Raw genomic sequence first — 15,046 nt, 5'->3', positions numbered from 1 at the left:
ATGTACAAAACTTGGACCCCTGTGTACAAGGCTTAAAACCCCCCTGTACAGCACTCAGAAATCCTACCCTTTACTTCGTGACTACTTCTACTATACTATCTAAACTTGTGTGTGTGTGGCTTGTAATTCTTCATACAGAGTTAGTAATTTGCTCCACGGGCTAAGATCAAAACCCCACGTGTGTCTTTGGCTGCATGCCAGGGTCTCAGAGCCCCCTGCCAGCGGCTCTGGCCATCCAGGACACCCAGAGGAGAATCCTGGGTTCCGACACCTGAGTCCCATGAATTAAAAGAGCTTTGATGTGCACTTAAAAATAACCATTCCCACCAGAGCCAAAGGGGTGGCATCAGAAAACTTGTTCCGAGAATTTTTATTTTTTTTTTTTCTGGAGGAGGGAGAAAACAAGAGGGAGGCAGAGGAGCCTAAGGGGTAGGCACACATGGGAGTCATGGCCTAGCCCCATGGAGAGAGGGCAGGACCCTAATGGAGCAGGGCAGTGGCTATTCCTGCAAGTTCCCTCCTTCCCAGAACCCGGCCTGCACTTTGCTTGTTGGTGCTTTCCCAATCAAAGGCTGTGGGGAATTACTGCAAGACCATCAGAAACAATAAATCCATATTCTGGCTCTTAGAGTGGCTTCCAGAATTTAGAGACTTTTTACCCGTGTCTTGCTATTTATTAGAAAGCTCCCCCATGGCCTCTTCTTTTTGGCAACAGATTTCAGCATTAAATCAATCAAGCTCATTTGTCTCAGCTCGATAATAACAAGATACTGATTTTAAGAGCAAGATCCTGGATCGGTGTTTGTGCTTCAGAGAGACATTGCCCTCTAGTGACTGGAAGGCAGGCTGTGTAAAAAGACAAAACATCAAGAGTTTTGTACAGTTTTATTTGTCAGAGCAACACATTCAATTGAAACTTCTGACAGATGGAGCAATGCTGACTGTGGCAAGGGCTGAGAATGCAGCAAATACTCACAAAAGCAATGAAAAAGAGAGGGAGAGAAAATGGTCATCACATTCCTTCCAGACATTCTGAACAAAGAACTTTTGATTAAACTTACTGCAAAAAAATCTATATTTGTCCAGATGCTCACTTTTAAAAAAGAAAAATTATAAATATGAAAAACATAAAACTTATTCTGTAGCCAAAACACAATGTGGTATCTCTTTTTGGAGGAAAATCTTGGGATGAGGCCATGATTTTGCAGTCAGACTTGGTGTGTAAGTGAAAAGCTATTTGCAGAAAGTTTACTGTGGTAAGAAATGTGATAAATATATTTGGCAACTTTGGTTTGTTTAATAAGAGACCTCCTGCACAACTCTCTCACAACCACAAAAAACTGCCTTACAAGCAAACCCCACACACTCAAGCAGACAGGCATGAGACAATGTGAGATTGTATCTCAAAGATACCTCTGAAAGGAATTAATTATTGTATTCAACTGCTTACATGAACACATTAGTCCTTTCCTCAAAGCCTTTTCCCTTTGCCAGTGGCCAGCTGTATTACATTTTGCAGTTGTGGAGAAAAAGCTGCAGGACTGTTCCTGTGTCTTTGTGGTTAGTAGTAATGTACCTTCCATGTTTCAGTGGTGGCAAGGATACTTCCTGCAGCAGCATATGCTAGCTGATGCATTTGCTTGTGTAAACAAGAAGAAAACAGAGCAAAAACTGATCAGACTTGGCTCAAAGCAAGGGTCCATCATTCTGTGCTTGTTTCCTGGCTTTGCTGAGTCATTCCTGGCTGTAAGAGGCTGCCACTCTGGCAGAGCAGCGGAACATTCCATGTCATGGCTGTGCAGCACACGGTGCATGCCCATGGTTTTGCTTCACAGCAGGCTGTGAACCCCTGCAGCTGAGGACTCTGACACACAGCTGCATCCAAGTTAAGGTATAACCACTGAAACACTTTTTTTCACACAGCTATAAAGGGAGAGAAATTCTTCAACAGCCACAACTAAATCCCACAAGAACCATACTTCAGAGCAGTAAAATATTAAATTTGGGATTAACAGCTCTGAATGTTTTGCACTGTCCTCAAACAGTTTGAATTGGTTTTGCCCTCCTCTAACTTCAGAAGCCAGCCCTTTAACCACGAGACAAAATCAAGATGAAACAGGAGACATTACTTCATTGCCACAGCTGTCTGACTCTGCCTGGCAGACTGGCATCTCCTTGCGCGTCACTGGAACAGCTCAGCTCACAGGAAACAGGAAAGCCACACTTGAACAGGAGGTGTCATCATGAAACTGACTCTTGAGTCCCATTTAGGGGGCCTGGAGAACAAAGGTTTAGCAAGAGAAGTTAACTGTTCGAAACAGTTCCACACAACGCAGTTACCCATGCGGGAAGGCGAGGTGACTTGCAGAGTATTCCGAGGTTGAAGCAAGGCGGGTGCGGGTTTACACGGTGGGATCAGGTCTATACACGGTGAGATCTGATGCAGGACACAGGACCACAACCAGACCAGGACCACACAGCTGGGATCCTTCCTGACCCGTATGTGCTCTTCTCAAAAAACTGTAGAAGATAGCCTGCTCCAGAGGCGGAGGCTGTGCTGGAGAACCGTGGCTGTACCGCACTCTGCCACGACGGGGAGATGCTGTGCCGCGGATGCGCCTCATGCAGCTCCCTGGAGCACGGGATGCAAATCCCACCTCTGCCAGCCCCCTTGGCAAAGGACTTGTTTACTTTCCTGCACAGATGTGACCAAAAAACCCCACCAAACCAAATCCCAAATCCCCCCAATCTTGGTTTAGTTTCAGGGATTTAATAACATTAAACCCAGCATCCTTTATATTAATTCTAAAGCTCTGTACTTTTGAAATACTAAAATCCATTTTGTTTTGAAACATCCACAAAAATAAAAGCACTGGGAGTCTTGGAGCTAACAGCCTTTGAAAAATACTCTCCTTCTGCACTGCAACCAAAAATACGTGGGTGTTAAGAAGTAGGGAAAGACCTGCTCCTCGTCCAGACTGCTGGGTAGAGCCAGGGATGGGAGTGAAATCTGCCCTGCCAAAGCCCCCTATTGTATGGCACTAACACAGCTGGCAAAGGCAAACATGGAAAAGACATATTTGAAGCAACTGGAAGAAAAATATAAGTGGAGGAGAGAAAAATGAAGAGGCAAAACCCACTGTTCCTCTTCTTGCTTCCATTGAGCTCTTTAACACTAGCAGCATGGTTAAATTCCTACTGGATTCCTACTGGAGCAGGATCTCACTGAATTGAATTTCTTCTGAGAAAGCTTCCAGCTTCCAGAACACTTTGGAAATGTTCCTCTGCCCCTCTGCAGAGCTGGCCTGTGAGGTAAGCAGGGAATTAAACCCGCTGTCCTTGTGAGAAAGGGGACTGCAGCAACAATACATGTGCTAGGTTACAGAGGCAGCAGAGCGAGACTCCTTCGCGCTGCCTTTCAGCTTAGGTGCCACAAGACTGGAGACACAGAACAAGGCAGTTGCCTGCTCTGACTGAGACACAAAGTCGGGTTTCACTGGCTGTAGCTTCCAAGCAGGCTGTCACTGTTGAAAGCAAATTAGATCAGCTGGGCATCAAGTGATACCTCCCATCAGTTTTCACCGCCCACCGCTGCCAGCTCGACACTTCTCTTTAGCACTGCATGTGCCAACTGTCTCACAGAGCCAGCTGCAGCATCTACTGGAAGGACACAGGGAGCAACCACAGGTGGGGAGAGGAGCTGGGGGATCCACTCGGGCTTGGGGTGAGACCTTTGCCTGCCTTAGTCCGGGCAGAAAACAGGGTTCTCCAAGAAGACTGCCAGCTTGCTGGCCACCAGGTCCAGGTCACTGGTGTTGGCATATTTGAGCAGATTGGTGTTCTTGAGAAAGTAATGCTTGAGGAAGTGCTGGCTTACACACTTGTGCAGTTTCTGTACCAGCCTCAGAAAGGCTTCAGGGAAGCAGCGCCAATCCTTGGTGCGTGGGTATTTTTCACACGTCCAGAATAGCACTGTCTGCAAGAAGCAGATGGGAGAGAAGATGTGTTAGAGGTTCTGTCGAGGGCTCACACAGCTTACTAAGGCACTTTTAGTGCTGGTAAATGGCTGGCAGCCTTGGAAATCACAGAGACTCATGCTGCAACCTCCCTGTGTTAACGTTTCTGCAGTGGAGGGATCCCAACTGACCAGGAAGAGCAGCTTTGAGGTGCCTGGTTGGGATCTCTCCCCAGAGGAGCCAGTCTCTACTGACTGAGCCAGGAGTGCAAGGAAAATGATCTCACTAAAATAATCTTGGCCTATTTGCCATCCTCCAGCAGGAGGCTCGGTAGAAATGCCAGGCATTTTAAGCTGTAGAAAATGGCCTATTATGCAAGGGTAGAAGCCAGTAGATGCAAGGAGGGACAGAGCATAATGAGATCAACATAATTATTTGTTAGCTTCAGCTGTATTTGTGCTGAAGATACACAAAGATCTGCATCCTAAACAGACTGAGATTCCAAGAAGCCATTGCAGGTGCAAGGCTTGCTTTCTGGTCAAATGCTGCCTGTTTTTTCTGACATGTGATAGTTCATGTCTAATGTTCTATTCCTCTAAAATTATTTTATGCAGTTTAACATTTGAGAAATACATAGTTAAAATAACAGAATGCATATGATTATTGCTCTTATAGTTATTTTTACACTGCCTATGTTGCATTTTCTCAGACTTTCCCTTGACTGAGAAGAATTTTCTTAAGCAACTTACTGTGCCAAAAGAGCCATACTGACTGCCTTGGTCAGCCTGAAATAACTTTAAAAAGTACAAAATCACCTATTCTGTGTTCAATAATTCTGCTAAGTCCCTTAACTGTCCTCTGAATCCCAATTTCATTTTGCAAATTCAGCTGCACAAAAAGAGACGCACAGACATTATGAGAGGTGGCAGAACCACAGCCTTCAACTTGGCTTTTTTTTCTACAGAGGTAGAATTTCATCTGTAGTTGTACTGCTGACAAATTTCTTCTCAAGCAGTTTTTCAAATGTGAAATTTTTTTTTGTTCACAGCTGCAATAACCACAGAGCCTTTTCTTGAATGTCACCAGGGAACAAAGACATAGTGAGGAATTCAAGCTATAACTCTATGAGAGCTGCTCCTTGAACACTTGCAGAGCAGTTACCCTCTGACACACTAAAACTACTTCAGCAGGCAGCAGTTGCAATGAAGTTTCTGGAGACAATGAAAACAGTGCTGCTTTTTCAGTCAGGAGCCCAAATAAGTGATTTATCCCCAGCATTTATGTCCCTAACCGTCAGCTCTCTACCAACAACATAGAGTTGGCTTTCAGAATGTACCTAGATCTTTTTGAAATTCCAGATCTCAAACTTCAATCCTATGCAGGTGAGCAAAAGAAAGGCAAATACATGGTTCTCTCTGGCTTTCAGAGCTCCTGGTATGCAGATTTCCTCTGTCATAGAGGATCTTTTTTAATCCTAATTGTTGGATACCTCTGACAGGGGGAGCCTGAGAATGTGAAGAAACTTAACACTAAGCCTCTGCTCAACTGCTGGTCTAACCACTGACTGTTTCTCTCATTTTTCTTTTCTTTTTTTCCTGTTTTTTTTAATGTGAATAACTTCGAAAAATTCTTGCTGTCTGGTAAACCACTCCTCTCTTGCCGTAGTTAAGTTGGAACTATAGTTACAGTAAAGAACTGAAGAGCTTCTGAATAGTTTCTTACTTATTCAAGAGTCCATGCAACAGCACTTCCTGCACATCTGCTCCTTCATCCGGGGAAAAACATTGTTCCTAATGGCTAAATGGTTTTCCACTTAGTCTTACATTTGACAGTTTCTCACCAGGTTGTTTTTACAGGCACTGAGGAGTTTGGCATTCAGCTAAGCTATAATCAGCCCCATCAATTATTTTTTTACTCCATCTTCACTTAGAGTAGTGCCATGACTGTAACAGCATTTGATGGTCACCAGCTATTTTTTTAGGAGGAATCCTAGCATTGCATCTGGTTTTGGACACCAAAAGACCAGTAACTACTGTAGGAAGCTAATGGTTTGAGGCTTCAAGGTGGGAAAAGTACAGCCTCTCCCTGGCAACTCCAGGAGGAAGAAGTCCCAGAAAACAGGATTTTTAATCTAAAATCTAACAAATGGTGCTGTCTGTGGCCCATTGGTGTCTGCAGCTGGGGACACAGTCATAGCACAGTCTTCTCTCTCTTCTTCACAAATCTTGTTTGAAGCCATCTTGGACCCTGAAATAGGTGCAGGGAGGATGCCACCATCCTTTAACTCTTCCTTCCTACCCCAAGTGAAACACCACTGGAACTGTAGTTTGCACCTAATTCATTAATAATGCTCACCTAAGACAGTTTTGTTTGGTGCATATCCACAAAGAAAAAAATCAATATCTTCCACCAGAGAGAGAGATGGATATAGGTGGCTGGGATAGTCAAGAAGCAGAAGTAAGTGTGCAGTTACAGACAACAGTACAACATGAAGTCAAAACAGAGCAGAGGCCTCGACTCTATTTATGCTGTTGCAATCATAATGTTCCTACAGGCCTTAGTTTCTTATTGAAGTTTATATGAATTGGAATACATATTTAGTGAACTCCTTGTCACCATAAAGCAATGAAAAGGTAAAGCATTTTTGACAGTTACCTTAGAAGTTACACAGATGCTACCCTGACTTACACCACAACATTCTGCCGTTACTGGATGGAAGCCACTGCAACAGATCCCGTGACTGCAGGTAGGTATCAGGGTGATGCCTACCTGAAGGTGATAAGCTGTGATGACGGGCTTATTCCCAGCACACCAGACATCTTCCTTCATCTGCCTCATGACCCTGAAGCACTTCCTGCGACAACCACCATCTTCATCAAGTCCCTCCATGAGGATGTGCTCAGCACGGGAGAAGCACAGCTGCCAGTGATAATTAGAGCGGGCTAGGAGGTCGAAACCCAGCGACTGTGGAACGACAGGGAAGTTTGACAGCAGATCAGAGGCAGATCAGAGGCAAACTTCTCCCAGCAATGCAGACTGAGGTTGCAAAACCACGTGTGACATCTCTCGAAGCCTATTCTAAACAGGGTTAGCAGAGGCAGCAAACATGAGGCACGCTCCCATCTTAATTCCTGGTTGAATAAACATGCATTTCGCATTGTTTCCTTGTGTGCTGGTATCAGTTACTGCAGGGAGATCCTGTTCTAGAGCCATCAGGCACAGTACCAGCAGTGCCAGTAAAGCAGAGGTGAAGCTCTGCATGCAAATTGCTGTGGAGCAGGAGGTTGTGCATAAGAGGGAGCAGGACTGGAAGGTGGAATGGGACCTGCAGGAACTTGGCAGCTGGGGCTGAACTGAAGTGCCAGAATCCAGCCATGAGTGTTGTAGGTAAAGATGGGATTGAGCTGAAAGGAAAACTGCAAGACACCAGCCTATTTGCTGAAGTCTTACATGAGGCAGAGCAAGAATGATGTACATCAGAGTTGCGTGATGCAGGCAGAGCTGTTTGCTACAGACTCACACAATAAAAAGTTAACTCAGATTTTTTCTATAGTACCACTGTAGGGGGGGGGGGGAAACAAAATCCAAATAAATTCTGACAGAATATTCTGAAACATTGCTTCTCTCTTTAGAGAATACATCTTCTAACCCTACTGCCAGCACCATGCAGTTCTTCCTTTTGTAAAACACTGTCAGACACCTGAGAGGTAAGTTCCATCCCAGAGTTAAGGGTGTTTTTTACACTGTTTACCTTGATGCATTGCACTTTTTCCTGAGAAGGCCAACGCTTAAGGCAACGAGGCCACCGGGCTTTCTCGGGCCAGCATGTTGGAATCTCCACAGCAGGGACCAGCTCCACCTCAACCTGAGATTCTGATGTCTCCACAGCCACCCGGACCACTGAGCTGAAGCTCTCCAGCACTGTCACTTTACCTGTGAAAGAACAACAAGAGAAGAAAACATAGACAAAAAGGTCCTTTTCCACAAGCCAAGCAAGAGGCTGTCTAGGATCTTGCAGTTCTATTGGTCTGTCTTAACATTTTCTCTTCAATAACACATGAAGAATATAAGAAAAACCTAAATCTGTGTAAGTCTATCCTGGGGAATGAGAACAGGAAGATGAAAGAGCAAAGTTCTTAACTTTACACTCAATTATCATGCCTTTTTTTTCCTTTGTGGGTCCTTTTAAACCCTAAGATCAGCTTCTTAAAAACAAAGCTAGACAAGTGCTGCAGCCTAACATTTGTAATGGTACACTACAAGGAGATCACTGCAGGTTAGAGAGGACCAGATGAACACTTTCTATCTAAAGATATTCTTCTTCCTTCAGAGAAACTGAGATCAGACCCTTGCCAGATCATACTTAGCACTGCCAGTCATTCAGAATGTTTTGTGGGGTATCTGTAAGGTTTGTTTCTGGAGGTGCACTTGCACGGAAGACAATACCAGAATTTATGGTCTGTTGTGCAGAGCAGTCACACAGAAAAGGCTAAATGCTACATCACTGCAAGTGCTGAGTGTTAAGAGGAGTTAGTTCCAAGGTGATTTGCAAGAAAGAAGTTTCCTCAGTGTGAGAGTGGCTCGTCTCCAGGAAAAACACAATCTAAGAGTACAGAAAAGAAAGTAGGCTGCAACTACTTTCCTGCAATGGACTTTGTGGGATGTTTCCTGTTGGTCCAGTTGAGTTCATGGAAGAAGTTTTCTGTCCTCGTTACTGTGGCAGGATCACTGTCCCTTCAGCTCTGCCATCTGAGCCAATTGCATGTTCATCCTCTAACCCAATGAAGTGAAAGCCTGAGCAGATGAACATAAGCAGTTTAAAGAGCAGAGTGTTATCCCACCTCATTTTGACTGGCATGGGCTAAGGAGCAATTCATGGGGTGAATTACCTTGCAAAGAGTAGAGTCTATCCCAAACAGAACCTCATAAACCTCAGAAAATCTCTATGCTATTTCCCTGCTGAGCCAAGCCTAGCATCAAAACAGGAACTGTTCTGTTCCCAAGCTTTCAACAAGGACCCCTAGCAACTGAAAAGTGTTAGAGCAACCACTGTGGCAGCATGTAAATATGTTCATGGCATTTCCAAAAGCATTGCAATGCTTATACCTATTTTCCCACTAATGAAAAATGAGACACCTCAAAAACTGATTTTGTTGGTACTGAAAGAATAAAAGAACAGGGAAGCAAAGAAATCAGTGAAGTTCTTCTGTAACTTTAGCCATACTGTGGGATGAAGGAAGTCCATTCTTCACAGAAACAAACAAAAATGGTAATTGCTTTTCCTGACCTCATCTTAGCTCATCTTCTCCCAATGGACCTTACAAAAAAGGCATCAGAATCATCAACCCAAACACCACTCTCTGGGGTCCTTGCAAGTAGCTTTCCTGCAACACTCAACTTTCACTCAAGAACTTGATGTGACTGTGAATGTGACTGCTGCCCAACACAAAAACTTTCACGTAAGTAAAGGCTCAGAAGCAAGCCTGTTCCAGCTGGTCCTTCCAGCCTCAACAGTGAAATTTCATTCCTATCCACCTTTCCATTCCTGTGATAACAAGTATTTCCCTAAAAAATGCCATTATCTAGCAGAGCTTGACTTTAACTTTTTTTTTTCCCTGTGACTACAATTCAGAGTGCGATCAGATGAGTGGAAATAGCTTCTGTTGCTCTGAAATACAGAAGACTCATTAGGCTACTGATGAATAAAGTCATTCTGGAAACATGCTATGGGAAGAGGTACCACAGGAGTAGCTTGGACACTGGGGAAAAGAACACTTGTCCAACATACTTTGCTTCTACTTAGTTCCCACCATTCCATGCTGGAAAGCTGTGGGCAGCTAAGGTTTCCCCAGAGCATTATCTGCCCTATAAATGCCTTCAAACATGTTCTTCTCAGATGTACATCTTTCCAGTATCCAATTTTCCTATACTACCTTCCTTAATAATTTAAATATATTGCAGGTGCTGCTGTAGAGAAAGATTTTTTTTCCCCAAACTCCTAAATGTTCTAAAAATTTGGGCTGCCTCTCAATTGAACTGCGAGGGTGAAGTGGCTGGATACTCCACCCAAATTCCTAAGAAAGGAGTAACATCTTGGGTACAAAGAGCCCAAGAACTACTGAATTCTATCTTCAATGCAGGTCTGTGTCTGTCACTGCAATCGCTTGAAGGCTTCCTGGTTTGGGAGAGTTTTGCTCAGCTTCTGACCAGGCAAGCCAAACACTCTGTGTGTGTGATGGTTTCCCTCAAACCTGTCCCCACCAAACTCACTGGAGAGGTTACAGGAGACAATCGACTTCTCCACCAGCTCCCGGAAGACGATAAGGACTTTGGCTGGAACCAGATCACCTTCGATGTTCACATCCTCTTCATGCCACTGCTGAAGGCTTTTTGAGAACTGCTCCACCTCCAGCCACTGATGCAATTCCTCAGGGTCCCGCACGGAGGAGAGGAGCTTGGCTCCATGCACGGTGTAATAGCGCCAGTGCCGTACCTGGCATTCCCTGTAACCGGTCAGGCCACGCAAAGGAACTGTGATGAGGAACTGGCTGGGTGCTAAGACCTAGGAGAGTTCAGAGAGATTGAGAGAGGAAACAAGGGCAGATCCATGAGCTAAAGTAAGGAAAACAGTACTTCCTACTTGAGGAAGTACTAGGTAAAAGTGGGGGCTTGGAAAAAAAGGACAAACCATGGTATGATGGGACTAACTGAACACAGCCAGGACTGGTCTAAGGGTTACCTTGGAGGCATGCAGACTAAAAGGAAGTTGTCTTAGAAGGCATCTGATGTGAAGCTCTTAGAAGATAAGAGCTCACTGGCTGATTTGCCACCACGCGTGCCATGCTTTCACCCTTTTCTTGTTATTTCTAGTCTGCAATAACATGAGATGTAATAACCAGCAGTTTCCAAGGAGCAGGAAGGCATGAGAGAATATGTTTTGAGATTCAGCCAAGGGAAACCCAAATAGTGCTAGTTATTATCTCAGAATTGTTACTTGAGATAAGCCCAGAGTCCAATACTAGTAATAACTATGGCAGAAAGTGCACCTTTCTGATCTCTTTCAAAGTCCACTATAGACATTAGCAAAATAAGGCTATGGCCCGTTAATTTTACAAGTGTTTCACTCTGTTTGACTGACATTTTAAGGGACAGAAACATAAGGCAAGTGACATGCCTGAGCCTACAGAGGCAGTGTCACTCTCAGAAACAAGTCCAGGTCTTGGCCAGCTGTAATGTATGGAACTGCATCTCCTGATGGGCATGACAGAAACAGTGTAAGGATGGAGGCAGCAACCAATGGACATGAAAGCCTTAAACAGGCTTGTTTGCAAGCCAGTTCATTTGCCTCACTTGGGGAACAACCACTTTCCAACAAAAACCAGTTCTGAGACCGTATTTGCAAGGAAAGAATGAGGTGACTCAAATACCACAAAACATCATCTGTCTGGCCCAGGGCATAGCCAGACATGTCCAAGTGCTACTTTGGAAGCATCAGTGGTTCCAGTAGGTGTGTTCAAATTCCTTCAGATTTTTACCATGTTGGCTTAGGAGCTTTTCAAGCCCACTTGCTACCAAGCCTAACTTACACTGGCATAAGTAAAGTGAAGCTGCTGCATGAGCAGGATGTGAAGTGACAGCCACTGCTGTGAGGTGGTTACACCCACGGTGAACGAAACTTGCTTGTCACTCTCCTGTAACAATCCAAAACACTCTGGTAGCCTTCCTCAGCTCAGCTCAGCTGATTTAAAGTATTACCACAGAGGTGCCAGGGCCCTGAGGGCACTAACAAGCTTTATTGTCCCTAAGCAGCCTTTCTGGGACTTTGATCCACACCTTCTGCCCATGGGTCTGGGACCCCCATTTCAGGTTAGCCCTGGGTCCAGTGAGTGGGAGAGTGGCTTGACCTCAGACCGGACTTACCAGCAGACTTTCCTGATGATCCAGACTGTTGGCTGGCCCAGCTGCCCTCCTTGTGTCTGTCCCACTCAGGGACCATAGGGCAGGAGTTACCTTGCTACACTCACCTCCTGCCTCTCTCTCTCTCTCTCTCTCTCTCTCTCTCTCTTTCTCTTGCAGGGAGCAGCTGGTCTTCTCTGCTCCCTGGCAAGACACTTGGAAAATAAAAGATGGCCAGCCAGAAGCACAGAAATAGCAAGGAAAACACCAGGATGCTGCTCTTTTGTCAAATATAAACCATAAAGGCAGGAGGATGACACTGAAGATCAAGCTAACCTGCACACATCAGGTTTGGTGGGGCTGAGAAATCCTGTGGGCAGCTCAGAAACAGAGCAATAGGCTCCATAAGGAAAAAATACAATGGCTGTCATGCAGTTACTGCTCCTCTCACTGCCTCAGCCACATTTGCAGGTAAACAACCATTGCCCCCCCAAACAAAATGCTGTCTTATACGCACTGGCACCCAATAGATTGCGAAGGGAAGAGCTGCACATGTTATGTGAGTGCCTACAAATGCAAGTCACAAGCGTCCTCCACCTGGGGCTTACCAGAAAACAACAGAATGCACAAGACTGGGATTAGCACTGTAAAGATGGGCAGTTGGTATATTCTTGGCCTGAACAAATCCCAGTCCCACACCTATGCTCTGTCACACAATGGTCTCACACGCTATGTGCAGGCCACGGGCCCCAGAAAGTCACAGGCTCAAGCAGGAGTCTCCACTTCTGGGGTGTGTAACTTGTGGCCAGTTCTGCTGTATTAAAATCCTGTCTAGAGTATGCTGGGCAAATTAAATACAACCGCATTCTTGTGAACCTGACCAGGCTGTTCCAGGGAGACAGAAACAGTAGGTTAGAAAGAATATAATTATGCTTTGAGGGGAAAAAAACCAGCAAGTCTTTTGTGCAGAGGACAAAACTGTCATGGAAGGATCAGTTTGGTGGGTGAAGTTGTGTGGAGAAGAGGATGTGTGAGGAGGAAGCAAGCACAGGGATTGTCAGGCACCAGGAAGGTTTGTACCTGGATGGATGGGTGGAATGGGCGCTTCCTCCGAAGCATAGCTGACCACTTGGCCAGTAAAGCTGGCTGATCCTGAGAGAAGCAGAAAGGAAGACAAGTACACAGAACAGAGAGAAAGCATGTGCTAGGTCATTCACTCACAGAGCAAAGCTGCAAGCTTCCCTGGATGCTTGGAGTTTGCTAAAGGAAAATCCCTTCATTGCCCCCACCTTGATTAAACACTTGGCAATGCCATTGGGCAGTGCAGTACCACTTAGTCTGGACCTCTTCATTACAACTTTACTGAAGCCTCCACAGCTTTTGCATCAGCCCTGCACAGTTGACAGCTCCAAAAATGGTGGGCCACAACAAAAACAAATACTTAGAACTTTTAAAAATTAAATAATCTGGTTTATTCTTCTGATTTTTAATTAAAGCACATTAAAGCACAACTTTTTGTTACATGGGTCTCAGGAAAACACTCAGTACCTAAAGACTTTTCTTAACTATTCTCCACTCAGCCCTTCATATTTAGAAGGGAGCTTGAGGCTTCTCAACAAATCAAGATGTCTCACCATGTTAAATTGACTCCTTTTACCCAGAAGCTGAAAGTTCTGAAAAATCCCGTAGACTGAGCCGACAGAAAAAAAGTGTTGCAAAATTAAACACGGAATAATGAATACATTGACTTTCCCTGGACAAGTCTCCTCTATGTTGAAGTATGTCAGCAACAGTATTAAAGTTTCCAATTTTTGGAGGTAGACAGACCAAACCAAAGTAATTTTTCATCAACTCATTCTTTGCTGCCCCATACATACAGAACAGTTAGTCAGGTCCTCTGAGTGTTACCTCCACAGATTTGTAACACTGGGTTCAGTTTAGCATGAACAACAGATCTGCCACTTTTAAGGAAACAGATTTTGAGGATTTCTTTCAAGCAGAATTTGTTCAGATTTGCATACTGTAATACCAAGTTACTGCTCATAATAGATTGCCTTGGTGGTTTTGTTCTGCTTTGCTTTCCAGAACAACAATTTTACCCTGACTCTGGTCCTGTCAGATCTCATTAGCCAAGCAGGTTTGTTCCAGCACAAGAGGTGGCTGGCAGAGTCTGGCACTCAGGAACTTGTGGACCAGGATGTGGCACTGTTTTACGTCACTGTGGCCATACTTACTGACAAGACCACATGCTCTGGGATACATGAAATCCCAGAAAAGCTATGAATCTGAATGTCTTCGTCCCAAGGCAATAGCCACATTTCAGACTGGGTGATTATATTTTGCCTCTACCTCCATACCCTTCCAGCAGCTTCATACAAAGACTTCTTCCCTTTCAGTTCCAGAGAGCTGCAAAAGTTGCCTCGTGCTTTTATGCATTTGCTGTGTTTTGATCTGTAAATGGCTGTGGTTTAGTATAATGGTTGACATTAGCATTTCAACTAGTTCAGATGAAAAAATTGTTTTCATCTGAAGTTGCCATGGCTGTGATTGTTTCTTGTGTCTTTACTAGTTACTTTTGTGTAATGGAGTCACAAGAAATAAGCAGCCTTCTGTCACAGCTGGGACAGGGCGTTATTATTTTCATGTCTGAAGGTCTGAAACAGGGAGGCATTTCACTTCTCCCACTAATAAGCATTTTTTTCCCAATAAAAAAGAAATTCCAATCCATGACAAGGAAAAAACATATTTTTCAGAAGAAGCTTTCTAATGTTCATAGCAGAAGAAGGACTTTTAATTTTTCTTTCTTTTGTTTTAGTGAGTTGACAGCATTTCCATCTGTGAAAAATACAGGTCATAGCTCATGAAGGTATGAACATTTTTTCTTACGTTACTGCTGGGTAACTTTTTCTTTCTGTCTCCCAAAGAGCTTTGGCTTCTGTTTGTGGATTGACAGCTCTGGCAATAGATGCTGTTTGTAAACACAGCAGCTGTAAGAGGCTCTGCTTGATTTACCCATCCCTCTCCGATGCTCCTCCGGCTGTGAGATGTCCATGAGTGAGTGCCAATGACCCAGCCACTAGAACTCCACAGTGAAGTGTCAGCACATCATCTGTGGTGTTTTGGGTGAGGTACCTGCCCATACAAACACTTACATAATGGAGAAATCACTTTCTGGTTGCCTACAGGCTGCCAGA

General features: G+C 44.5%; 1 protein-coding gene across 4 annotated transcripts in view; it reads right to left on the bottom strand.

Moving 5' to 3' along the window:
* Nucleotides 1-866: 866 nt before the first annotated feature.
* The window catches only part of MAB21L3 (mab-21 like 3), a 35,212-nt gene continuing 21,032 nt past the window's right edge, over nucleotides 867-15,046 (bottom strand). For 3 of the 4 annotated variants that reach the window (XM_038134877.1, XM_038134856.1, XM_038134867.1), the window contains 5 exons: nucleotides 12,933-13,004; nucleotides 10,227-10,518; nucleotides 7,708-7,889; nucleotides 6,726-6,920; nucleotides 867-3,976 (listed from right to left, as the gene is read on the bottom strand). In XM_038134877.1, coding sequence (XP_037990805.1) covers nucleotides 3,743-3,976; nucleotides 6,726-6,920; nucleotides 7,708-7,889; nucleotides 10,227-10,518; nucleotides 12,933-13,004 — 975 coding nt within the window. In that variant the 3' untranslated portion in view covers nucleotides 867-3,742. The remainder of the gene's footprint in view (nucleotides 3,977-6,725; nucleotides 6,921-7,707; nucleotides 7,890-10,226; nucleotides 10,519-12,932; nucleotides 13,005-15,046) is intronic. The other variant, XM_038134884.1, reaches the window with a different exon arrangement.

Source organism: Motacilla alba, chromosome 1 (genome assembly GCF_015832195.1).
Source record: "Motacilla alba alba isolate MOTALB_02 chromosome 1, Motacilla_alba_V1.0_pri, whole genome shotgun sequence".
NCBI classification, from domain to species: domain Eukaryota; kingdom Metazoa; phylum Chordata; class Aves; order Passeriformes; family Motacillidae; genus Motacilla; species Motacilla alba.
The sequence above is the reverse complement of the archived record's forward strand: the minus strand, read 5'-3'. Positions and strand labels throughout refer to the sequence as shown.